This window comes from Microcebus murinus, chromosome 20 (genome assembly GCF_040939455.1).
Source record: "Microcebus murinus isolate Inina chromosome 20, M.murinus_Inina_mat1.0, whole genome shotgun sequence".
Lineage (NCBI taxonomy): Eukaryota > Metazoa > Chordata > Mammalia > Primates > Cheirogaleidae > Microcebus > Microcebus murinus.
In genome coordinates, this window is record NC_134123.1 from 11,272,802 (window position 1) to 11,297,221 (window position 24,420).

Sequence of the window (24,420 nt, forward strand, 5' to 3'; positions counted from 1 at the left end):
CACAAGGGATGCTGGGAAACATGGCCGCCCTGACCACAAGGGATGTTGGGAAACATGGCTACCCTGACCACAGGGATGCTGGGAAACATAGCCATGCTGTGTGTCTAGGACAAAGAGGACATGGGCATGTGGGCACCTGGTGCTGAACTCCCTGGGCTCCTCAATTCCCTATGGGCCCAGCCCACTCTCCCGGAGTTCCTGGACACAGCTTCCTCTGCCAAGATGACAACAAAGGACCCTGTGCCCTCCGGCGTCTTCATTATTTCCTGTCCATTCTATGGACATCACAAGTGGCTTTTGTTCCTCTCTATCTCTTGATCTGCCAGTGGAATTTCCAGGGCAGTAGCTCCGGACACCCAGAGCCCTGGACTGGGGCCAGGAAGAAGCACAAGGAAGGACTAACCGCTGTTTCATAAAACCAGCCATGTTTTGGAAGTCGGAGAACTTCTTGCAGTCTGTACTGTCAAAGTCCGTGGGCTCTGTCTGTCTCACGAGTGATGGGCAGGGCTGACCTGCAGGGAACAGGGGCACGGAGTCAGACGGGGGTAGGGACTCCCCCGGCTGGGCGTCTGGAGCAAGTTGCCTTGTCCCTCGGAACCTCAATTTCTTTCCCCCTGTGAACAAGGAGCGACAAAGCATGTGGCAGTGTGTGTGGTTGTGAGAATCTGATGAGATAGGAAGGTACAGACAATAACAAATAACAAAAGGGGCAAAGGACTTGGGTAGACATTTCTGAAAAGAGATACTCAAATGGCCAATAAGCGTATGAAGAGATGCTCAGCCTCACTAACTGGGGGAGAAATGCAAGTCAAAACCACAGTGAGATAGCACTTCACATTCACCGCAGTGGTTATTCTATAGGTATGTATACATAAAGAAAAACATATATGTGCAGAAAATATATAGGAAATAATAAGTGTTGGTGAAGACGTGGAGAAACTGGAACCCTGTGCATTGTTGGTGGGAATATAAAATTGTTGCAGCTACTATGAAAAATTGTATAGGAGCTCCTCAAAAAATTAAACAGAATTACCATATGATCCGGCAATTCCACTTCTGGGTATATACACAAAAGAATTGAAAGCAGGGTTTCAAACCGATATGTATACACCCACATTCATAGCAAGATGCTTCACAGTAGCCCAAAGGTGGAAACACCCCAAGTATCCATAAGTAAGTAGATGGATGGATGAACAAAATGTGGTATACAAGGTCAATCCAGAAGGTATCCAGCCATTGTTTTTGTTGTTTTTGAGATAGAGTCTCACTCTGTTGCCTGGGCTAGAGTGCCGTGGCGTTAGCCTAGCTCACAGCAACCTCAAACTCCTGGGCTCAAGTGATCCTCCTGCCTCAGCCTCCTGAGTAGCTGGGACTACAGGCATGCGCCACCATGTCTGGCTAGTTTTTTCTCTCTATATTAGTTGGCCAATTAATTTATTTCTATTTATAGTAGAGACAGGGTCTTGCTCTTGCTCAGGCTGGTTTCAAACTCCTGACCTTGTGTGATCCTCCCGCCTCCTCCTCCCAGAGTGCTAGGATTACAGGCGTGAGCCACCATGCCTGGCCCCAGCCATTGTTAATACAATGAGAATGGTTAGGGAGACATCAGTGTGACCTGACAGCCAAGGAGAGTGGATGCGCATGCGTGAACAATGACGCCATCACTGTCCTGGTCAGTGGGTGTTAGATGTCATTGAGTGAGCGTTTGTGCTGCATGGCTGTCGCATTCAAAATGACTGAGCGAGTAGAGCAATGATTCTGCATCAAATTTTGCATTACGCTTGCACATTCCTCCGCAGAAACTCTTCGGATGATTCAGAAAGCTTTCAGGGACGATGCAATGAGCGCAGTGCAAATAAAAGTGTGGCACAGGCCAGGCGCGGTGGCTCACGCCTGTAATCCTAGCACTCTGGGAGGCCGAGGTGGGCGGATTGCTCAAGGTCAGGAGTTTGAAACCAGCCTGAGCAAGAGCGAGACCCCGTCTCTACTATAAATAAATAGAAACAAATTAATTGGCCAACTAATATATATAGAAAAAATTAGCCGGGCATGGTGGTGCATGCCTGTAGTCCCAGCTACTCGGGAGGCTGAGGCAGGAGAATCGCTTGAGCCCAGGAGTTTGAGGTTGCTGTGAGCTAGGCTGACGCCACGGCACTCACTCTAGCCTGGGCAACAAAGCGAGACTCTGTCTCAAAAAAAAAAAAAAAAAAGTGTGGCACAGATGCTTCAAAGATGGTGGAGAATCTATTGAAAGTGACCGACGTTCTGGAAGGCCTGCGACAAGCAGGACACCTGAGAAAGTTTAACGTGCACGAGCTGCAAGCGACAAAGATCAGCGACCGACAGTACGAGAGCGAGAATCAGAAGTTCCTCTGGGGATTCCAAGAACTTCTGTGTCCAAGATTTTGACGCAGGATCTTGGCATGAAACGCATCGTGGCAAAATGGGTTCCGTGGCTTCTGCTACCAGAGCAGAAGGAATATCAGGTGCTGCGTTTGCTAATGACTTGCTTCAAACCGCCACCAATGAACCCGATTCCTTCAAGGTCACAACTGGAGATGAATCGTGTGTCTACGGTTATGATCTGGAAACGAAGGCACAGCCGTCCCAGTGGAAGTCACCTGGTTTTCCACGCCCGAAGAAGGCGCAGCCAAGTGGCAGCAAGATCAAGACCACGTGAACTGTGTTTTCTGATTGGGGAGGGGTTGCCCATCATGACAAACAATTAATAAGGAGTACCACCTCGATGTTCGTCATCGGTTTTGAGATGCAACTCAACCAAAGCAGCCGCAGCTAAGGGGAACTGGTGATTGGCAGCTTCATCGTGACAACGCCCGCCCGAGCCTCGGGTCTACTGCGGAGTTTTTGGCAAAACATCAAATCGCCTAGGTGACTCAGCGCTGCTACAGCCCCGATTTGGAGCCCTGCGACTTCTGGCTTTTCCCAAAACTAAAATCACCTTTGAAAGAGAAGAGATTTCAGACTTTTGATGAGATTCAACAAAATATTCTAAGATGAGGAAGCTGATAGCGATTGCAACAAAGGATTTTGCAGTGTTTTGAGCAGTGGAAGGGACGCTGGGAAAACTTTGTGAGGTCCCGAGATGCCTACTTTGAAGGGGACTGAGGCGTCATTGTCCTATGTACATTGTCCTATGTCCTATGTCTTGTATCTTCTTCAGTAAATGTCTCTATTTTGCATGCTACACGGCTGGATAATTTCCGGACAGACCTCCTATGCGTGCAATGGAATATTGTTCAGCCCCATAAAAAGGAAGAAAATTCTGAGATATGCTACTCCACAGATGAACCTTGTCATGAAAGGACAAATATTTTATGTTTCCACTTAAATGAGGTTCTTAGAGTTGTCAAAATCGCAGACAGAAAGTATAACAGAATGGCGGTTGCCAGGGGCAGGGGTGGGGAAGGGAATGGGACGTTATTGTTTAACACATTGACTGCCACACTGGAAAAAAAAGTTTTCCCCAGGGCCACAGTGGTTTTTTTGTTTGTTTTTTGTTGTTTTTTTTTTTTTTTTTTTTTTGAGACAGAGTCTCACTTTGTTGCCCAGGCTAGAGTGAGTGCCGTGGCGTCAGCCTAGCTCACAGCAACCTCAATCTCCTGGGCTCAAGCGATCCTCCTGCCTCAGCCTCCCGAGTAGCTGGGACTACAGGCACGCGCCACCATGCCCGGCTAATTTTTTTCTGTATATATTAGTTGGCCAATTAATTTCTTTCTATTTATAGTAGAGACGGGGTCTCGCTCTTGCTCAGGTTGGTTTCGAACTCCTGAACTCAAACGATCCGCCCGGCTCGGCCTCCCAGAGTGCTAGGATTACAGGCGTGAGCCACCGCGCCCGGCGGCCACAGTGTTTTATTAAAACAAAATGATCCTTTCTAACTGGTTATTGTTTTCTGTGCGTGAGTTACATGCAATGCTGTCCAGGTTTTTAGAATTAAACTGTCGATATTAATTATAACAATAAGATCAACAAGTAAGATTTTCAGGAATCAACTACACAGAGTTCTGCTTCACATGGCACTGGTCTCAAAACTAGCCTGAGTTAAATGCAACTCCCTCAGCAGTCAACGTGTCAAAGTGTTAATCATTGAACTGTAATGGGGACAGAGTTTTGGTTTTTCAAGATGAAAAAGTTCTGGAGATGGATGGTGATGATGGTTGCATAACAGTGTCGACATACTTAATGCTACCGAACTGTATGCTTTTTTTTTTTTTTTGGAGACGGAGTCTTCCTCTGTTGCCCGGGCTAGGGTGCAGTGGCGTCATCATAGCTCACAGCAATCTCAAACTCCTGGGTTCAAGTGATCCTCCTGCCTCAGCCTCCCAAGCAGCTGGGACTACAGGCATGCGCCACCACACCTGGCTAATTTTCCTATTTTTTTTGTAGAGATGGGGTCTCGCTCTTGCTCAGGCTGGTCTCGAACTCTGGAGCTCCAGCAATCCTCCCGGCTCAGCCTCCCAGAGTGCTAGGATTACAGGTGTGAGGCACTGCGCCCGGCCTCACCATATGCTTAAAATTGTTAAAATGGTAACTTTTAGGTCATATATATTTTAACCCAGTAAGAAAGAGGGCATATCTGGGTGTGGGCACAGGCGGAGGAAATGCCAAGCACATATGGGTAGTCTTCCTTGTTGGCCAGAAAAGATGAGCTGGGCATGGTGGCGCTTGCCTGTAGTCTCAGTTACTCGGGAGGCTGAGGCAGGAGGATCGCTTGAGCCCAGGAGTTTGAGGTTGCTGTGAGCCAGGCTGACACCACGGCACTCTAGCCCAGAAAAACAGAGTGAGACTCTGGTTTTATATCGTCAGGCATGCGCCACCATGCCCAGCTAATTTTTTCTATATATATTAGTTGGCCAATTAATTTCTTTCTATTTATAGTAGAGATGGGGTCTCGCTCTTGCTCAGGCTGGTTTTGAACTCCTGACCTCGAGAGATCCTCCCGCCTCAGCCTCCCAGAAAGCTAGGATTACGGGTGTGAGCCACTGGGCCCGGCCCAGAGTGAGACTCTTTTTCAAAAAAAAAAAAATTTAAAAACCTGCCCAAGTGCATATGGCAGGGTGCCAGCCCTTCGTGCCACAGCTTACTTGTGCATCATGAGGGGGTGACACTTCTACAGTAGAGAGTTCTAGCAATCGCACAGAGCTCCATCAGTCCCATCCGTCCGAAGAAGGGAGAACAGCAGGGCCATGTGAAGTGCACGGCGTCGCTCATAATGGGTGAGTGACGGATAATAATGGATTCTGGCCAAGAATATGCAGCCTGGGTCTAACTTTCAGTTTCCAGGAACTCCGTAGAGTAGAGGAACAAATTAGATGACATCACAAGGAAATTCCACACGGAAATTTAGAATGAGAACATTAATCAATACAACAGTCTTGTTTCACTCACAAACATAGATGAAAAAAAGAAAAAGACAATGCAACAGTCTTGACTCTTTAGAAAGTCAATGTCATGAAAAAACATGCAGGGAGTCTATTGTAGACTAAAAAGAAATACTCATAATGTAACGTACGAACTTAGATTTGGATTCTGGTTCGAAAAATAAAACAGAGAAAGAAGAGGGAATAAAGGAAGGAAGGAAGGGAGGGAGAGAGGGTGGAGAAACTATAAAATCCATTTGGGGAGAATTGGAGATATTAGAATATAAACTGGGTGTTAAATGACACATAGGAATTATTGTTAATTTGTTGGGTGAGATAATATCATTATATTTATGTAAGACAATGTCTTTATTTTAAAGACATGGGTGCTGAAATATTTAGGGGCAAAGTGTCAAGCATCCATAATTTATTTTGTTAATGGTTTGGCAGGAAAAAAAGGAAACAAATGTGGGAAAAATAAGGCTCATCATTGAATCTTGGTGGTAGATATATGAAAGTTCTTTGAGCATTCCATCTTCTGTATTGTTTAATATTTTTGAAACCAGAAATTTTAAAGAGACAAAAGAAAACTCTGCCCATCTTCTGGTTGAAACATCATCTCTCTCACACTCATCTTTCTTGTTCCCCCAAAAAGAATGAAGGTCTCCCTCCCTCCCCATCCCCCGTAGACTCAGGGTCTCTGGTGGGACTTGCAACTTCTCTCTCCTGCTGAGCCAGGACTTCTTGGGGGCAAGAACTTCAGCTTAGGTGCCTTTGGGTCCCCCTGTCCCACTGCAGTGCCAGACACAAGCCAGGGCTTAACAACGGACAGTAATGGCTCTTGTATGCCAGGCACTGCCAGCCGAAGTCCTAAGTTTTATTCACTCCCTTAGGGACGTGGTGAGGTGGCCATTAGCATCCCAAGGCAATGTCCTTTACAAGTGGTGGAGTTGTGTTTAGCACCAGGCCTGGCTGACCTGAAAGTCTGGTTACTGTGTCCAAGTTGAATCTAAACTCCGTTGGTCCTTAACACACTGATGAGACAGGTAAGGGTGACATTTCCCATATTGTGGAAGGGGAAACTGGGCCTAGAGAGGGTAGGGGACGTCCCCAAGGGTGGACGAGGAAAAGCAGAGCTGTGCTTTGTGTGTTGGCACCTACTTCATGCCAGGGTCTGACCTGGCACCTTAGGGACATGAACTCGCTGAACCCTCACATTGGTCCTTGCTGAGGGCGTGGCGGCAGGTGGTGTGGCCGGGTGGTCCTGAGCTCAGACTTCAGAGCCAGCTGGCCGGGCAAACCCAGGATTCCTCATTTCCTAGCTGGTTAGCCTCAGAAACTATCTTAACTTCTGCGTGCCTCAGTTTCCCCAGGCATAAAATAGACCACGAGAATGGTGTTTTGCTTACATCCTGGGTTAGTTATGATAGTTTATATGAGTTCATCATGGAAAATATTTTTTTTCATGAACCCAATTTTATTTTATTTTGTTCCAAAGTGACTTTTAAATTTTTATTTTATTTACTTATTTTTATTTCAGCATAGTAGAGGCTACAAATATTCAGGTTACATATGTTGCCTTTGCCCTGTCTGAGTTACAGCTTCAAGCGTGTCCATCCCCCAGATGGTGCCACTGCACCCATTAGGTGTGAACATACCCACCCCCTACTCCCCCTGCCACCTGCCTGCCACCCGATGAATATTATTCCCATATGTGCACTTAAGTGTTGATCAGTTAATACCGATTTGATGGTGAGTCCATGTGGTGCTTGTTTTTCCATTCTTGTGATACTTCACTTAGTAGAATGGGTTCCAGCTCTATCCAGGATAATACAAGAGGTGCTAGATCACCATTGTTTTTTGTGGCTAAATAGAGCTCCATGATAAGCATACACCACATTTTATTAATCCACTCATATACTGATGGGCACTTGGGTTGTTTTCACATCTTTGCAATTGTGAATTGTGCTGCTATTAACATTCTAGTGCAGATGTCTTTTTTTTTGACACAAAGTCTCCATTTGTTGCCCAGGCTAGAGTCTGCCCTGGCGTCAGCCTAGCTCACAGCAACCTCAAACTCCTGGGCTCAAGCGATCCTCCTCCTGCCTCAGCCTCCAGAGTAGCTGGGACTACAGGCATGCGCCACCAAAATTTTAGTTGGCCAATTAATTTCTTTCCATTTATAGTAGAGACGGGGGTCTCGCTCTTGCTCAGGCTGGTTTCGAACTCCTGAACTTGAGCAATCCGCCCGCCTCAGCCTCCCAAGAGCTAGGTCTACAGGCGTGAGCCACCGCGCCTGGCCAGATGTCTTTTTTATAGAATGTCTTTTCTTAATCATGGAAAATATTAATAATTAAAGCAGTGCCTAGGCCGGGCGAGGTGGCTCACGGCTATAATCCTAGCGCTCTGGGAGGCCGAGGCGGGCAGATCGCTCAAAGTCAGAAGTTCGAAACCAGCCTGAGCAAGACCGAGATCCTGTCTCTACTAAAAATAGAAATTAATTGGCCAACTGAAATATATACAAAAAATGAGCTGTGCATGGTGGCACATGCTTGTAGTCCCAGCTACTCGGGGAGCTGAGGCAGGAGGATTGCTTGAGCCCAGGAGTCTGAGGTTGCTGTGAGCCAGGCTGATGCCATGGCACTCTAGCCCAGGCACCAGAGTGAGACTCTGTCTCAAAAAAAAAAAAAACCAAAAAAAAAAAAACCACACAACAGTGCCTAGCTCAGAATAAGTGTGAGTTAGTATTGCCCGCTTTATAGAAGAGGAAGCTGCCCAAGATCACGCAGAGGTAGCGCCAGAGCCAAGGCCATCCCGAAGCCCTTGCTTTCTCCATACTTCTTCAGAGCATGGTCTGGGGCCAGGGAACAAGGGTCTCTACTCCCAAGTACTTGGCCCTTTCTGGCTCTCATCCTTTATGAATTCCCAAGGTGGTCCCCTTCCTCTCCTGTCTCCTCCCCTCTGCCCTCCCTTCCCCCTCCTCACTCTCCCCACCCCTTCCCCACCTTCCTTCTCCTCCTCACCTTCCTCCTCCTTTCCTCCTTCTCCTTCTCCTCCTCCTCCTCCTCCTCCTCCTCCCCTCTGCCCTCCCTTCCCCCTCCTCACTCTCCCCACCCCTTCCCCACCTTCCTTCTCCTCCTCACCTTCCTCCTCCTTTCCTCCTTCTCCTTCTCCTCCTCCTCCTCCTCCTCCTTACAAGGGCAGAGCAGAGAGCCCCGGACCTCAGTTCTTACCACTCCCGGTCCCTCTCCGGGTCTCAGTTTGCTCAGTTATAAAATGAGGGGTTGGACAGTGGAAGTGTGAAGGTGACCAGCTTCCCGTCTGCACCGGGATGGGGCAGATTCTCAGAGCATGAGTGGACGCCAGGGTGCTCCTCCCCGGCCTCCTAGCTCCGCACCCCAGGGAGCCCTATTGTGCTTGGGTGGGGGGGTGACTGAGGACAGCGAGAGTCCCTGGCCTTGGGAGCTGTGGCCCCTCTGCCCAGCTGTGGCTCCCTGGACCAGCTGGCTCGTGGCCTGGGACGCTGGCTCACAGAGGAGCTGGTTTTCCCTGGGTTGGCGCCCAGCCCAGCGCAGTTCGCTCCTGGCCCGAGGCTGGGCCAGGCTCCTCTGACTGTCCCGGGGTCTCCGGGATCACTGCCACTGCCTTCAGGGAAGGCTGCCATCGGAGCAGGCTCTGCTGCACCCCAGGTCCGCAAGTGCTGACATCGTGTGGCGGGAGCCTGTGGGCTGTCCTGCCTGGTCCTGTTGTCACCACCTCTAATGGCCAGTGAACCTGGAGGTCGGCGCTGGGAAGCCCCCTCCCCAGTGGGTTAGCCCAACACCCTCCCTGGACAGATGGACAGCTCGGGCCGCGCACGGAGGCAGGACTTCTCCAGGACGTGGCCCAGAGGCGGGGAGCCCAGGGGCACAGTTACCCAGGACCGGCTGGCAGGGGCCAGAGCAGAGACAGAGACGGGAGTGGGCGGGAAGAGGGGAGGGGAGGCCAGGGCGCCGGAGGCTGGGAGGCCAGGGCTCTCCCCTGTGTCCTGAGCTGTCCGCGCCCCTGCGGGCGCCTAGTCCTCTCCTCTGTGGCAGTGGGAGGCGGGTCCTCCACCCTGATGCTCTGGACAACCTGGGGTGGCTGTGAGCCTCAGTTTCCCCATCTGTCGGCATGAAGTTGGACTAGATCATTCCTTCAGCAAACTCTACATTGAGCCCCTGCTGTTTGCCAGATCCCTGCTGGGCTCAGGGGTGCATGGATGAGCAAGGTCCCCAGCAGCCCACAGGTCAGAACTTGGGATTTTAAGGGGTGAAGTTTGGGGGTCCATCATGGTGTGGGAGAGATCTCCCCCAGACCAAAGAAGAGCTTGTCAGCCCCAGACTGGCAGGGCGTCGAGGCCTTCCTGGCTTACCTGTGGCCAGTGCTCCCTGTCATTTGCCCCTTGTCCTTCTGGCTAGGGCCAGATAGATCCTCTAGCGGTACCAGCTCTGGGCAGGGAGGGGGGCTGTGCAGAGGGGAGGAGGGTGCCCTTTGAGCCCAGGCAGGCCTGGTTCAGCCTCTCAGGCAGGGCCAGGCAGGAGGAGCAGTGGGATGGTGAGCAGCCGCCCAAGACCCCCTGCCACGGCCCCCTCCCCGAGCCGGGAGCCAGCTCGGTTCCTTGGCAACATCCTGAGGAATCCAGTGGCTGCACACTGGCTCCCTTCCTCTCTCCTCCCACCGCCTGCGGGGGCTGGGAGGCGGAGGCAGAGAGCCCCATTATAAAAAGCGACAGCGCTCAGGCGGCAGCAGCACTGAGCTGTCGCGTGGCCCCAGCCGCCTGCCTGCCTGGCCCCCGCCGGGACCCTCGCCCACCCAGCCATGGCTCCGACGCCTCTCTCGTGGCTGCTCCGCGTGGCTGCCCTCTGCCATCTGACCGTGCTGCTGGCCGGTGAGTGGGGCCTGGACTGGGGCACGAGCAGGGTAGCGAGCCCCTCACCCCCGGCTCTGGCCCTCAGGCCTGACACTGGGGTCCCCGGCCCCTGCCTGGGTGAGGCCAAGGTCTGCCGCAGCCCCTTCCCTAGCGATGCGTGAGAGGGGGCTGGGTCCCGGCCGCCGGGATGCAGAGCTGGGAAGATTTCCAGTCTCCGCAACTGTCCCTGCCTGGCCCGGCGAGCAAGGTGGCTGCTGCCTGGCAGCGAGAGAGGTGGCGTGGGAGGCACAGGGAGCCAGGCGTGGGGGGGCAGGAGGGAGAGGGCTGCAGGGAGCCTGCAGAGGCTTCTGGGGGGGTAGCCCTGGCTGACAATGGGCCAGGTCTCCCTCCCCAGGGTTAATGTGTAACCCGCAGCCCTGGCCCCAGGCCAGGCCATAGTTAGGACTTTCTCCTGCCCTGATATCAAGGCCCCAGGAATAGGGGGCCCAGGACCAGTGAAGGTCAAGGTTATTGCAGCTCTTGGATGGGGCTCACCTCCGCTGCTGCACTGGTCTGTAGCCCCCGTCCCTCTGCCTGTGTCTGCCCTGCCACGCTGTTTCCCTCCTCCAAGCACAGCTTAGAAAATGCCTTCATCTCCAGTCGCTTGCTTACTGGAGCCCAAGACCTGTTATGGTATTATCCATCCCACCCAACCTGGGTAAGATGGAAGCCCAGAGAGGTTTAGAAACTGGCTTGAGGGTGCACAGCCAGCAAGTGGGGCAGGGGAGGGTGAGGCTCATGGGACCAGATGCAGGAGAGAGGGCAGGTGCACACGCACCACCTCTGTCGGCCACGCAGCCTCCTCTCAGGAGGCTGTCAGCCTCCTCTCAGGAGCCTGTCAGCCCCCTCTCAGGCAGTGCCCAAGTCATCTGGCAGGGTGACACCCAGAGAAATGGGCTTTTGCCTTAGGGCACACGGAGGATCTGGGAGCATGAGGAGCAGCCCCCAGCTTCTAATCTCAGCTGTCTCCATGGGAAAATCTCACCAGTGTGGCAGGAAGCAGGTGCGTGGGGGGACAGGAGGGGGCAGCGGGGATGAATGGCTGCCGGCTTCCTGCTTTTGGGGCTTGGGCCCCGAGGCCCGAGGTGTTTGGGGATAGCAAGGACTGGAAGACGGGGAAATCGATGGAGGCTGCTTTGTGACAGTCTTGCCGTGTGGTCTGGCCTTCTTTGGTCCCGGCTGTTGTACCTTTAAAGGTAGCTATTACCTGCAGGGGTGGGGTGGGGTGGGCTGAGGAGGTTCCAGTGCCTATGAGGGCGTTTTGGAAGAGGGAGGAGGAGGGTCACTTTTACTAAGCTGAGCGGGGTCCTGTGCTAGGATTGAAAGGGGTCCTGGGTGCTCCGACTAGCAGCCTGGGGCTTTAGGACCCCAATCTTCTCATGGACTTTGCTGGGAGATATTGGGCACTATTTCAACCTCTCTGAGCCTCAGTTTCTCCTTCTGGTAAAACTGGGCATTCGACCAGGCCCACCTTGGGGGGTCCTCAAGTCTGTGGCTCCGAGAGCCCCCCCCGAGAGCCCCTGCAGGTCGAGGGGGTGATTCGGAAGCCGGAGGGGCTCCCCGAGAAGAGGCTCGGGGCGTCGTGATGGCTTCCCCGGCTGGTGCAGGACAGCTACGTCAGTCCCCAAATGTGGGTTTGTAGGGCTGTGTCGGGCGGGAGGCTGCTGCGCTTTATATAACAAACCTGCAGATACAAGTCAGAGCAGAGGATTTTTCTCCCCAAGCCCTGACGCATTCACTCCCACTCAAGTCCCGGCAAGAAAGAGAGAAAAAAAGAAATCTGTTTTAAGCTCGTATAGTCTGCAGCCCTGATTAGCAGTGGGGGCGGCCAGGGAAGGCAGGGGGGTACATTCAGGGAGTCGGATCTAGGCTTCTGCCGAGTCTAAAGAAAAATGCCTCTCTCTCTCTGTTGGTTGGGGTTTTGCATGCCACCAAGCACTTCCGCACGCATTCATTCAACAAATATATTTGTTGGACACCTATCATGTGACAAGCACGGCTCTAGGTCCTGCAGCCACATCGCAGAATAAATCCCCAAAGATCTCAGCCTCCACGGGGCCGAAATTTGACTGAAGAACACAAACAATACACAAAATTAATCAGTAAACAATTTGGTCTGTTAGACAGGAAAAAAAGCACTGTGATAAAAATAAATAAATAAATAAAGAGAAGGGAGGGGAGGCATTGGCATTTTACACAGTGGCTTTAAGGAAGCCTCGTTTAGCAGGTGGCATTTGCACGGCTTTGAGGAAGGCCAGGAAGTGAGCCATGCAGATGTCTTTGGGGCAGTGGTCTTCGTGGGTCATTTTGCACACACACCCCCACGGGACATTTGACAATTTCTGGAGATATTCGTGGTTGGTACAAATGTCCCAGTGCATTTGGATCAGGGGTACTCCTGGCATCTAGTGGTGGAGACCAGGATGCTGCTAAACATCCTATGGTGCCCAGGACCTGCCCCCACAAAAACGGCTCATCTGGCCCCAAATGCCAGCAGTGTCACTGTTGAGAAACCCTGCTCTAAGGGAGGAATGCTCCAGACGTTAAAAACGTTTATGCTTGCAACCCCCCTGTGAAGCAGGTATTGTCACGTCCATTTTACAGGTAAGGGAACTGAGGCTCACAGAGACTAAGTGACTCGCCCAGGACACACAGCTGAGCAATGGCTCAAGCCCTCCCTCTGTCGCCTCTCCCAGAGATCCAGGACATTCCTGCCTGTAAGCCTCTTAGCAGTCCTTGAGGTCCAGCCTACAGGACACCTCCTCCAAGAAGCCTCCCCTGATCACTGGCAGTTGGAGGTGGTCTCTCCCTCAAGTAAACCCCAGTACATAGTGGTATGTTCTGGAACATAGTGTTTCTACTGGGTGGGATGTTTAGGGGCTGGGTGAAAAACCAGCTCTGCCTCTAAGCCGCTGTGTGATCTTGGGCAAGTTTCTAACCTCTCTGATTCTCAGCTTCTGCATCTGTAAAAAGGGGCTAACAATACTCCCTTTGCAGGAATGCTGGGAATTAATAAACGCAGATGTGCCTGTGCTAAACGCAGGGTCTGATATACAGTAGGTGCTCAACCAAAAAAGCTCTGATACTTTGTGGGGGTGTTTTGCCTGCCCCTCAGGCGGGAGCCTTCTGAGGGCAGTGGCAGGCCTTGCTCATCCACTGTGCCTCAGAGCACCCGGCACAGGGCAAGAGGGAGAGACCAGCATTTGCTGGTTGACTGAATAAACATGGTGATCCAACAGCATTTATCAGGGTCGAGGTGCGCCCCCCAACCTCAGTACCAGCAACTGCGGGAGGCAGAGCTCCAGGTTAAGGACAGGAGGGCTTTGTACACATTCAAAAGCGATTCAAGCAAGTGTTGGCTGAATCAGGAAGTGGATGGATGGATGGATGGATGAAAGGTGGGCTGGTGAGGGAAGGATGGGTGGGTGAGATGAAGGGGGTGGAGGATGAACAGGTGGTAGGTAGATGGATGGATAGAGGATGAGTTGGCGAGGGTGGGAGGTTGTCGGGTGGGTGGGTGGGACATGGGTAGGAGATTGACGAGAGGGAGTAGACAAATGGATGGATGGATGGATGGATGGATGGATGGATGGATGGATGGATGAAGGGTGGGCTGGTGAGGGATGGATGGGTGGGTGAGATGAAGGGGGTGGAAGATGGACAGGTGGGAGGTGGGTGAGTGGGTAGATGGGTGGATGGGGGGTGAGTAGGGGAGGTAGAAATGTGGGTGGGTGGGGCATGGATAGGAGATTGACAAAACGATGGATGGATGGATGGATGGATGGATGAATGAGATGATAGAGAGATGCATTAAAGAGTAATAAGTAGATTGAGACAAAATTTTATTCAATGAATATTTATTGAGTATCCACTTTATACTTGATGCTGAGAAACACTGTGACACCAAGACAAATAAGGTCCCTGCCCTCCTGACACTTGTATGACAGATAATAGATGGCTGGTTGAATGGGGCTTTATCTCCATTTATAGAAAAGAAAACTTCAGCTCTGAGAAGGGACAGGTGCCCTGCCCCCACCAGGTTAGTTACACAACCTTCCCGGCAGGACCAAGAACTGAGCCTGGCCAAGAGCATTGAGGCAGAGGGCGTGGCCTTTGGGGACAGGGTGACTTCGTGGCTATCTAAAGTCCTGGAGGTGGGCAGTGGCCTTCCCCATGCTGGGTATGGGGCCACCGAATGGACCTTCCCTCCCACCCACCGGCAGCCTCCTTTTCGTCCTGCTATGTCAGGTCACCCAGAGGCACCTTTTTTCTGGGGCTTCCCCAGGAAGACATCTGCGGGGCCAGTTTAGGGGACTGCCACCCGGCTCCACTCAACAGAGCGTGGCCAGGCTGCAGCTGAGTCATTCTGAGGTCCCCCTGGGGAAGAAGGGGGTGACCAGCCTGCAGAGTGACTTTCATATCCTGGTTCCTCAGAGATAAAGGACAGCCTGTGACTCAGGGAGGGGCCTGCCCACCCCAGGAGCTACTCGAGGACCCAGCCCAGCCCTGCAGGCCCCAAACCTCCCACGGGCGGGTGGGCCAAGGCTAAGTGGGAGTCATGGGCAGGGGAGGCAGCAGATTCTAGAAAGTGTGCGTGTTCGTCTGTACTGAGACAGCAGAGTATGTTTGCACGGCCACATACATGTAAGCATTTGTGCATGAACAATTGTGCATGAACACTGTGCATTGTTCACTGTGCATGAACAATGTGTGTTTTGGTCCCGGGATCGGCGGGAGAAGGTCAGCCTGACTCTAGGACTTCCTCCTGGAAGTCCTGGCCTCTGGATGTTCACAAGCCCCTCTGGGGTCTCGCTTTTGCCAGACGTGACCTTGACCCAGACCCGAAACTCGAGCTCTTCCTTATTTTTCATACCCATCCTCCCTGAGCTTACACCAAGCAGAAAAAAAATTTTGCCGGAGATTTTAGGGGAAGGGGGGAGGGACAAATGCAATGCAAACAACTTCAATTGTTTATATCAAATAATTGGGCTTAGTCTCCTCGTCTTGTCCTGGGGTTTCTCCCTGGCTCCACGTGGTAGCCAGCCGGTGACCGCCCCTGCCCACCCCGGCCGTGTCCCCTCCCCAACCCTCCCCCTTACTCCTCTTGCCTGGGAACTCCAAATGCCTCTTCTTCTCTTAAGCAGGATGATTCAGTACCTTCCAGCAACCGCTCCCGAACCCGTTCTGGCTCTTACTGGTAGAACAAAAGATTACCTGCTCGGCAGACCCCACCTTTCTTAGAAGGCAGTTGCACTTACATGTTTAAAAAAGTGTCTGATCTGCTACATGTGCCTAGTCCTGTGTATGTCTTTGTGTGGTTTTGTGCGCGGGGTACGTTTATGTGCCATTGTGTTTGTTGACGTGCGTGCACACGTGTGCAAGTGTCACGGGGTGGGCACACGACATGGGGGTGCACAGAGGTCTGGGTGTGTCTCAGAGGTTGTGGAAATCCATGGACATGAACCAGCCCAAGAAGAACGGGCGGGGTGTACCCGGGGTGTGGGGCAGGGGCTCAGCAGGTGACTTACAGGGGTAAAGGCAGGGGTGGGGGGTGGGCAGGGCCACAGGCCGGGAGGGGACAGGAGCCGGGCCTGGTGGGAGAGCCTGTCCCGTCACATGCTGGCTGTGCAACCTCAGGCTTGGTCCCCGTCATTCTCAGACCCTCTCTCCGACTGATCAGCTGCAGCTACTTAATTTTAGAAACATTTCATATGTGTCAGGCAAAAAGAGCTTTATAAATAAGAATTCCTTTTCTCTCATCCTTACAACAAGCCGATGAGGAAGATGCTATTTTTGTCCCTATTGTACAGGTGGGGAGACGGCGGCACAGAGCAGTGTGGGGGCAGCGGGGGCTGGGTCAAGGGCCAGGGTGCAGGGCAGCGGCAGGGGGTGGCCGGGACGAGCCGGCGCGGGGCTGGGAGCCAGATGCCCGCGGGCGGCCCTGCTGACCAGGCGCCTCTGTGCCCGCAGGACAGCACCTGGGCGTGACGAAATGCAACACCACGTGCAACAAGATGGCCTCGGAGCTGCCCGTGAATCTGCTCATCAGCTACCGCCCGAACCACGAGTCCTGCGGCAAACGCGCCATCATGTAGGTACCGCCCGCGAGGCCTGTCGCCTTCCCGCCAGACCCTCGGGACAGTCCCGGGGCTCTGCTACTCCACCTCCGTGCCACTGCTCCCAGCCTGGGCTGCCGGCCACCTCCCTGAGCTTACTTCTGTGCCACACGGCGAAGGTGGGGCGGCTTTCTGAATGGCCCTGGCTTGTGGCCTGGAGCAGCCACTGAGTGTGATCGCTGCTCGGGGGCGGAAGCACATTTCCACAGTGCTGGAACCCGCTAGAGCCGACTGGGCGGCGCCGCGTGGCGGTGGCACAGTGCCCGTCCCAGCCTCCAGCGGACGGGGCAAGTCCCCGCTTCACCTCTCACTGGCGGGGGGCCCTGACCACATTGCTTGTGCTGTGCACCTCGGTTTTCTCGTCTGTAAAATGGGTAGCTAGGAGGATGAAGGGACACAGCAGGCTGCTGGCAACGGCAGCCCCAGAGACCATCCTTTCCCTTTGACAGGAGGAAACGGCCGTGAGACTTCGGGGAGTGATTACGCTGAGCCACTTCCCCCTGCCTGCTAGGGAGTCTGGCCGTCTCGGTCACTTGCTCCTCTTGGGGACTCTCCTGGGTACTGCCCCAGTGCCCAGCCCCGAGGCCTTTCTCCAGAACTGACTTTTGGGGCCTAAAGCAGCCTTAGCCGGGCACGGGGCCTGGCAGCAGGAAAGGCCCTTTGCTTTCTAGGCTGAGCTAAAGGAAGTTCAGCGCTTCCTCTCCCGACGGTGCAGCTTCTAGGAGGGGCAAGGGACAGAGCGAGCTCCTGCCCGACCTCCCCGCTCAGGGCCAAGGCTCGCTTGCCCCACGTGCCCTCTGGGGGAAGGGAAAAAGGGTGGAGGGGTCGCCATGCCCGGGGGGCCTGCACAGTCACAGGCCGCCACCTGGAACCAGGTGCATTGGCTTTACCTCTCTGAGCCTCGGTTTCCTCATCTGTGAAATGGGGATGAGCGTGGCGGCCACCTTGCCGGATGGGTGTGAGGCTTAAACACAGGAAAAATGCCAGGCACAGGCCGTGGCGTGGAGCGAGGGCCCGTCAGCTCTGAGCTATGATCTGGGTGGTGAGCCAGCCGCACGCGGCTTCAGAGGAAGTTCAAGATTCGGATGGCGCTCAGCGTCCCGGGGGCTGCCATGGGTGACATATGGCTCTAGCCCCCCAGAGGAGCCCCTGCGCCGAGAGCGTGGGCTAGGGGACGAGGGAGGGGCCCAGAGTGCAGCCTGCAGCCCTGAAACAGCAGAGAGGGAACAGGACTTTGAGATATAGCATCCTTTCCGGAATGCAGGGGTCCCACCTTGGAGCTCACCTGTCACACACCTGGCATCAGAGGACACCTGTGAAGTCCCCTCCCAAGCAGGAGACTCACAGCCCAGAGCCCCCTGCCTTAGTGGTGACAATATTATCATTAACATTATTATTATATTCAGCTATGATCGATCTCCTAATTGGAGCCAGGTGCTTTACATAATTTGCCTTTTTTACAATAACACAGAAGTAGGGGCATCAACTTGTCCCCTTTTGCCTGGGACTGTCCCGGTTTTACAGTGGAAAGTCCCCCCTCCTGAGAACCCCCTCCGTCCCGGTGTTTCTAGGACCTTGGTCACCTCCCAATGGCAGGCATTGCTATCTCCCTTTCTCAGGAGGTTCAGTTGCCCGAGGCCTCACAGCTAGCGGGAGGGACAGCCAGGTTTGCGGCCAGGCCAGCATTTGCCCCGCACGCCCCGGCCTGGGCTGCGGGTACCTGGGCATCACCGGGTCCCTGTCTTCCTCCCTCGTAGCTTGGAGACCAAGCGGCACAGGCGTTTCTGCGCCGACCCGAAGGAGCAATGGGTCCAAGAAGCCATGAAGCACCTAGACCAAGCATCTAGCCAGGCCGCTGCTCTCACTAGAAACGGCGGCACATTTGAGAAGCAAATCGGCGCGGTCGAGCCCAGGACCACTCCGGGCCCCAGGGGAGTGCACGAGTCCCCAGCCTCGGAGCCTGAAGCCACCGGGGAAAGCCACAGTTTGGAGGTGACTCTGTCTTCCCAGGAGGGCAGGGCTTTGGGGACTTCCCCAGAGCTGCCGATGGCAGGGTCTGGTTCCTCAGCGACCGGGTTCCCCCCGACTCCAAAGGCTCGGGACGGAGGGCCTGAGGACACCGACATTTCTACTCCTGCTGCCGTCTCCACTGCGACAACCTGGCAGAGCTCCACAGCCTCCCCGCCGGGGACCGGCCTCTGGGCCGAGGAAAAGACCTCTGAGGCCTCCTCCACGCAGGCGCCCCCCACCCAGGCCCCCTCCACTCAGACCCCCACCACCCAGACCCCCACCACCCAGACCCCCACCACCCAGGTCCCCTCCACCCAGGTCCCCTCCACCCGGGTCCCCTCCACCCGGACCCCCACCATCTGGGCCCCCGCCCTCTCCCACTCAGCCCTGGAGGAGGACGCCGGGGCCAAAGGCCAAGCTGTGGGCGAGGAGGGCCAGAGCCCCCGGCCGGAGAACTTTCTAGGCCCCGAGGAGACGGATCCTGTTCTAGCTCACACGGATGCTTTCCAGGACTGGGAGCCTGGCAGCATGGCCCACGTTTCTGTGGCCCCCGTGGCTTCTGAAGTGAGCCCCAGCCGGGAGCCAGTGGCCTCAGGCAGCTGGGCCCCCAAGGCGGAGGAGCCCGTCCACGCCACCGTGGACCCGCAGCGGCTGAGCGTCCTCATCACCGCCGCCCCTGACCCCCAGGCGGCCACGCGCAGGCAGGCGGTGGGGCTGCTGGCCTTCCTTGGCTTGCTCTTCTGCCTGGGTGTGGCCATGTTCGCCTACCAGAGCCTGCAGGGCTGCCCTCGCAAGGTGGCGGGGGAGATGGTGGAGAGCCTTCGCTACGTCCCCCGGAGCTGTGGCAGCAACTCCTACGTCCTGGTGCCAGTGTGAGCCGCCCCCTGCCTGCATCCAGCCATTTGACTCAGACTGGGGTCCCCTGTCTTCATACCCCCCTCGCCCAAGGGCCTGGCCTGAGCTGGGGTGACCGGGGCGGGAGCTGTGGTCCTCTAGGTGTGAGCTGCTCCTCGCTCCCGGGCACACCCCGGGAGGCCAGCCTTGGCCATTCTCGGCCTGCGGGGACAGGGCGAGTGGCCTCCCAGCTCAGCCCAAATCCAAAACACTCCTCTGCTGCTGGCTGGTCAGAGGGTCCCTTTGACACTGTCCCTGTCCCAGTGGACGATTATTTATTGAATGCCCAGACCCCCGACCCACACCTCCCTGTGGGCACCGTGTCATCCCAGATGAGCATCAAGCCAGGCCCTTTGGCCCACGCCCTCTGACCCCATCGTGTCTCTTGGTCCTGCTGCAGTCGCCAGTCACCCCGGCCACCTGCGGTGCTATCTCCCCCATCCTCTGTACACAGCCCACGCCCCAACTGGTGACGTGTCTTTTCCTGCATGAAGCTAGTGTGGCGCTCCCAGGGACGGCTCTGCCCTCGGCTAGGCATTGGGCAGGGGGAGATAAAGCCATCTGGTGGCTTTGAGAACCGGTGGCTTTCCTCCCGGGTCCATGCCGTGTAGTGAAGGAACATTGACTCTGAGCCCGAAGGCTAGGTCCTGCCCCCAGGTCCCCCGCTGCCCACCAAGCTAATCCCATCGGTGAAAGAAAGAAGGGTGGCAGATTTGTGGCAATACCCGTACCCCTGACATCACGAACTGATCCCAAGACTGTGTCCCTGGTCCTGGCTGCAGCCCACCATCTTTACTGGCAGAGCACTTTAGACTGTCACTGCCAACAGGGCAGACTGGTCTTTGGACCCTGTGCCCGGGAGGGCCTGCAAGGGCCGAGGTTGACAGTGCAGGTCCTGCCCTGTGGGTCCCCGCATGGGGTGGGTGGAGCCCAGACCGGCTCTGCAGGCCCCTCCTAGTCTGAGCCACTCAGACAGCTGGAGCTCTGCCCCGCCAGGAGGACCAAGGGACAGAGGGACAGGGGGACGGGTGAGGGAGGAGAGGGCTGCAAGGAGCCGGGGAAGAGCTTCAGGAGCAGCTGCACTCCCGGTGCTGCTCGGGGGCTTGTGCGGCTCTGGGCCTCACGTCCCCTGTGGTCCCACAGCCCCGGGTTCCCCTGCCACCCCTCTCACTCCCCGAAATCACCATTCTCTGCACTCCGAGACCTTCTTCCCTGATCCTTGTCCCCGCTGCAGGCAGGGCCAGGGATTTCCATGCTGTTTTCCACGAGCTCATGTTTATTTCTGAAAGGGACGCTGCCTGGGGAGGGGTGGCTGCAGGAGAGGGGAAGTGCGGGCACAGAGTCGGGCTCCCTTTCTTGGCCGCTGAGACTCAGGCAAGCCCCGATGGGCTGCAGCTGCCTGGGCTGAGCAGCGCCCCCCGGTTGCGGCCGGGCCTGCGGGACTCGCCCCTCGGGGGCCCTGGCGGCAGCTTTCCCCAAGGGCGACGCTTGCCCTCCACCCGAGGTGCCAGTGACACACTCCTTCTCGGACCGGTGCTCCGAGGAAGAAGACACAGCTCTGAAGCACGGAGAGAGGGAAGTCGCAACGCCCGGCCCATGTGGCCGCTACCCGCCCCACGCTGGGCACGGCTGGCCCGAGTGGGATCACTCTGGTGGCCCGGAGACGGGGTAGCAGGTCTGAGTGCACTTTGTTCTGGCTCCCCCGGGCTGGGAGAGCCCTCAAGGGATGGGACACCTGGCGACAGGCTCCCTTCCTTTGTGAGGAAGCTGCTGGGGCCAGCAGGCCCCCTTCCATGGATGTTGTGAGTTCCTCTAATCAGGACATGGACAGGACGATCTGGGGAAGGCTTTGGAAAGAGTAGGTTCATCCTTTCACTTTTCCAACCCTCATCACTAATGTCCGTGCCATTTTGTATTTTACTAATAAAATTTAAAAGTCTTGTGAATCAAATAAAGTTGGTTTCTCTGGGTCTGGCCCGGCAACCAGGGCCTGGGGGCGGGGGCAAAAAAAAAGGGAGGGGCCAAGATGCCCTGGAGAGCCCTGGCTCCAGCCCACCTGGGGTGGAGGGGCAGGGATTTCTTCAGAGGGGCATTGGGGATGGGAGGGGGAGGGTTGGGGTGCTAGCCTGGCTCTGTTCTGCCCAGCTGTGTGATGCTGGGCTGGTGCCTTCACCTCTCTGGGCCTGTATAAATGTGGGTGTGAGGCCTCCCCTACCTTGTGTAGCCCTAGCCGTGCCCACTGAACCCCCATCCCAGGGCCCTGGTATCACTCTCAGTGGTGACCCCTGGGGACAAACGGGGCACGTTTTCCTATCTGCTGCCTTTGCTACTGAAAGCTCGGCCCTGTCCTCCGTGTCAGAGAATGAGAACAAGTGGCTTGAGGAGAAGGAAAGAGAAGTTTATTACTTTGCCGGCAGAGGAGGAAAAATGGTAGACTCTCATCTCAAAATCCAAATTCCTGAACATAAGCAGAAACGCAGAGGTTTTAAAGGGAGGGCCCTCAGTTCTAGGCTACTGGGTTAATGATCCTAATCATCCCATCTCACTCAAAGACAAAGCCTGTGACCTCCGCCCACCTGGGCCCACTGGCTGAGCTGTTTCCTGTAACACAAAGACCAAAAGACACAGGCCAGCCCTCAGTTCCCAAAAAGAGTAGGGGATGTTTTTTATGTTTTTGGTTTTTTTTGAGACAGAGTCTCGCTTTGTTGCCCAGGCTAGAGTGAGTGCTGTGGCGTCAGCCTAGCTCACAGCAACCTCAATCTCCTGGACTCAAGCGATCCTCCTGCCTCAGCCTCCCGAATAGCTGGGACTACAGGCATGCGCCACCATGCCCGGCTAGTTTTTTTTCTATATATATTAGTTGGCCAATTAATTTATTTCTATAGTAGAGACGGGGTCTCCCTCTTGCTCAGGCTGGTTTCGAACTCCTGACCTCGAACAATCCGCCCTCCTCGGCCTCCCAGAGTGCCAGGCCGAGTAGGGGATGTTTTAAAGAGACAGGAAATATTTTTGCCATTTTTTCCCAGGCCATTCCCTCCATAACATATTCCCTACACTCAACTGTATACACTTCCGGATCTATGGGAGGAGGGGCGACTTCCCTGTCACACCTAGACTCATTCCTGGTTCAGATAAACATCAAAGAGGGATTGCATCTTCTCTTCTCATTCATTGGTGTGGCTCAAATGTGAGCCTCCTGGTGGCCCCTAAGCCCTCCAGTGTCCCAGAATGTCATCATAAGAGCTGCTAGGGACAAGTGTGCAGGTTGGAAACTGCACAAGAGTGCCCCGGGCCAAGGCCAGGCTACTGATATATAATATTTCATGGATTTTTAAGATGCACCCTTTTCACACTATGACATGTTTGGAATTGGGATTCATTTTGCAGTCAATGGCTTGTCACAGTGTAATTGGCAGGGTTTTTATTAGCAGTTTATTAAATATCAGAACATCTTACTATTAATAGCATCTTAGATTCAATGTCTGCATGGTATTTTTAAAAATTAGAGGCAACATTTAAAAATTAGGAATTTGCTCAAATGAACCCACTTTCCTGTGTTCCCTCAGGTGAGTCAGAAGGTCTGGTCCCACTGGCACTTGCTCCCCCAGGGTGACAGTGGGGGAGGGCCTGAGCAGCGGCTGACCCTTGAGGCGGGGGAGGCCTGGTGAGACCTCCAGTGTCCTGCCATCCCCTCTACCTCTGGGAGCTCCCCCACCCCGTGCCCTTGTCAGTTGCTATTCATCATTGCCCTTCCCTTGTTCTCTTATAATTAAGGATATTTTTCTCTGAGCCCAAGTCTCCACCAAAATCGAGTCAAGGAAAGACAGACCATGACGCGCACAGGATTTCTCTGGTACCCTGATCATATCACCGCCTGCCAAACCTCAAAGAGATTTGGGTTTGCAGCTCCTGCAGGAATCCGTGTTTGCTATCTTTGCCCAGTGCTGCAAATTCCGGTTCTCCCTTTTGCAGTGAGCTCTTCCTGCTTCGCCCCCAACCCAGTTTTGTCTGCATTTGCCCATTCCCACCCCCAAGGAAGGAGCTAGCTGCAGACCTCCTCCCAGCTCCCAGCCCCCACCCCTCCCCCACGCACCACCCAGCGGCAGCAGGAAACACCAACAGAGGCTTTGAAATGAAATGATTCCTGTCTTTTCATCCCATTCTTAGGTAAAATCGAAACCTCCTGTGCAGGCTCTGGACAAGGGAGGGAGGCAGCCCTGTTTTTCCTGCTCAGTCCAGGGCAATTCCCACGGGATCCAGAAGTGTTTGTGTTGTTTTATTTGCTCTTTCAGTTACAGAGCTAACCTTTAGCTGAAGCGATTCCTACGATTACTGCAGAGTTTGGATGGGGCCAGTTATTATATAATATTAGTTATATAATACTCATGTAGCCATTATTTATTTAATGTTTACCATGTGCCAGACAGCGTGCTAAAATGATGTACAATGATCCCCATCTCATCTTACTGACGATGAAGATGAGGCTCTCAAATGACATGTGACTTGCTCAAGGTCACACAGCTTGTAAGCAGTAGAGCTGGGACGGGACTCAAGGTCTCTCTCCAGAACTCTGGAACCTTAAACGCTGTTTCTGAAAGTGTGAGCCTCAGGCACTCTTCCAAGTTCAGGCGCCTGAGCCCCACTTCCGACCTACTGAATTCAGACTCCCACTCCAGGAGTGGGACTTGCAAACATGCACTTCCAAGGTGCAGCACCCCCTCCTCATGTCCCCTCGTCCCCTAGCCCCTCCCTGACTCCACCCCACCCTGCCTTCAAAAAAAAGTGATTTAATCTTAGAGTGCATTGCACCAGGCCACCCCATGCCACCCCCACAGGCTCTCAGGGCCCCGTGGGTAGTAGCCACCCTTTGCCCTTTGATGTTAGTCCCCTCTATGTCCTCTGTACATTCCCCAGCAGGGTGAGGCCAGGCAGAAAAACACAGAAATGAATGGCTGGGAATTTCCAGAGCTTGGGGCAGAATAACAGGCGTCTGGGAGGTGTGCATGGCCGTGTGTGTTTGTGCATGTGCGCATGCCCAGCTGCTTCTGCACGTGCATGAGCGCTCAGGAGACCACCGGCACCCCCTCCG

The 24,420-nt window shown here is 54.5% G+C and overlaps 1 protein-coding gene across 2 annotated transcripts; it reads left to right on the plus strand.

Moving 5' to 3' along the window:
• The first annotated feature begins 10,071 nt into the window (after positions 1 to 10,071).
• Positions 10,072 to 21,280, plus strand: CX3CL1 (C-X3-C motif chemokine ligand 1). 2 transcript variants are annotated; one of them, XM_075995668.1, is made up of 3 exons: positions 10,072 to 10,290; positions 16,282 to 16,402; positions 18,185 to 21,280. In XM_075995668.1, exons 1-3 carry the CDS (start codon positions 10,221 to 10,223, stop codon positions 19,311 to 19,313), a joined length of 1,320 nt encoding a protein of 439 aa, XP_075851783.1. In that variant the 5' UTR covers positions 10,072 to 10,220; the 3' UTR covers positions 19,314 to 21,280. The 2 variants fall into 2 exon arrangements, with proteins under 2 accessions (XP_075851783.1, XP_075851784.1); XM_075995669.1 differs by lacking the exon at positions 10,072 to 10,290 and adding an exon at positions 10,765 to 11,314.
• The last annotated feature ends 3,140 nt before the right edge of the window (positions 21,281 to 24,420 follow it).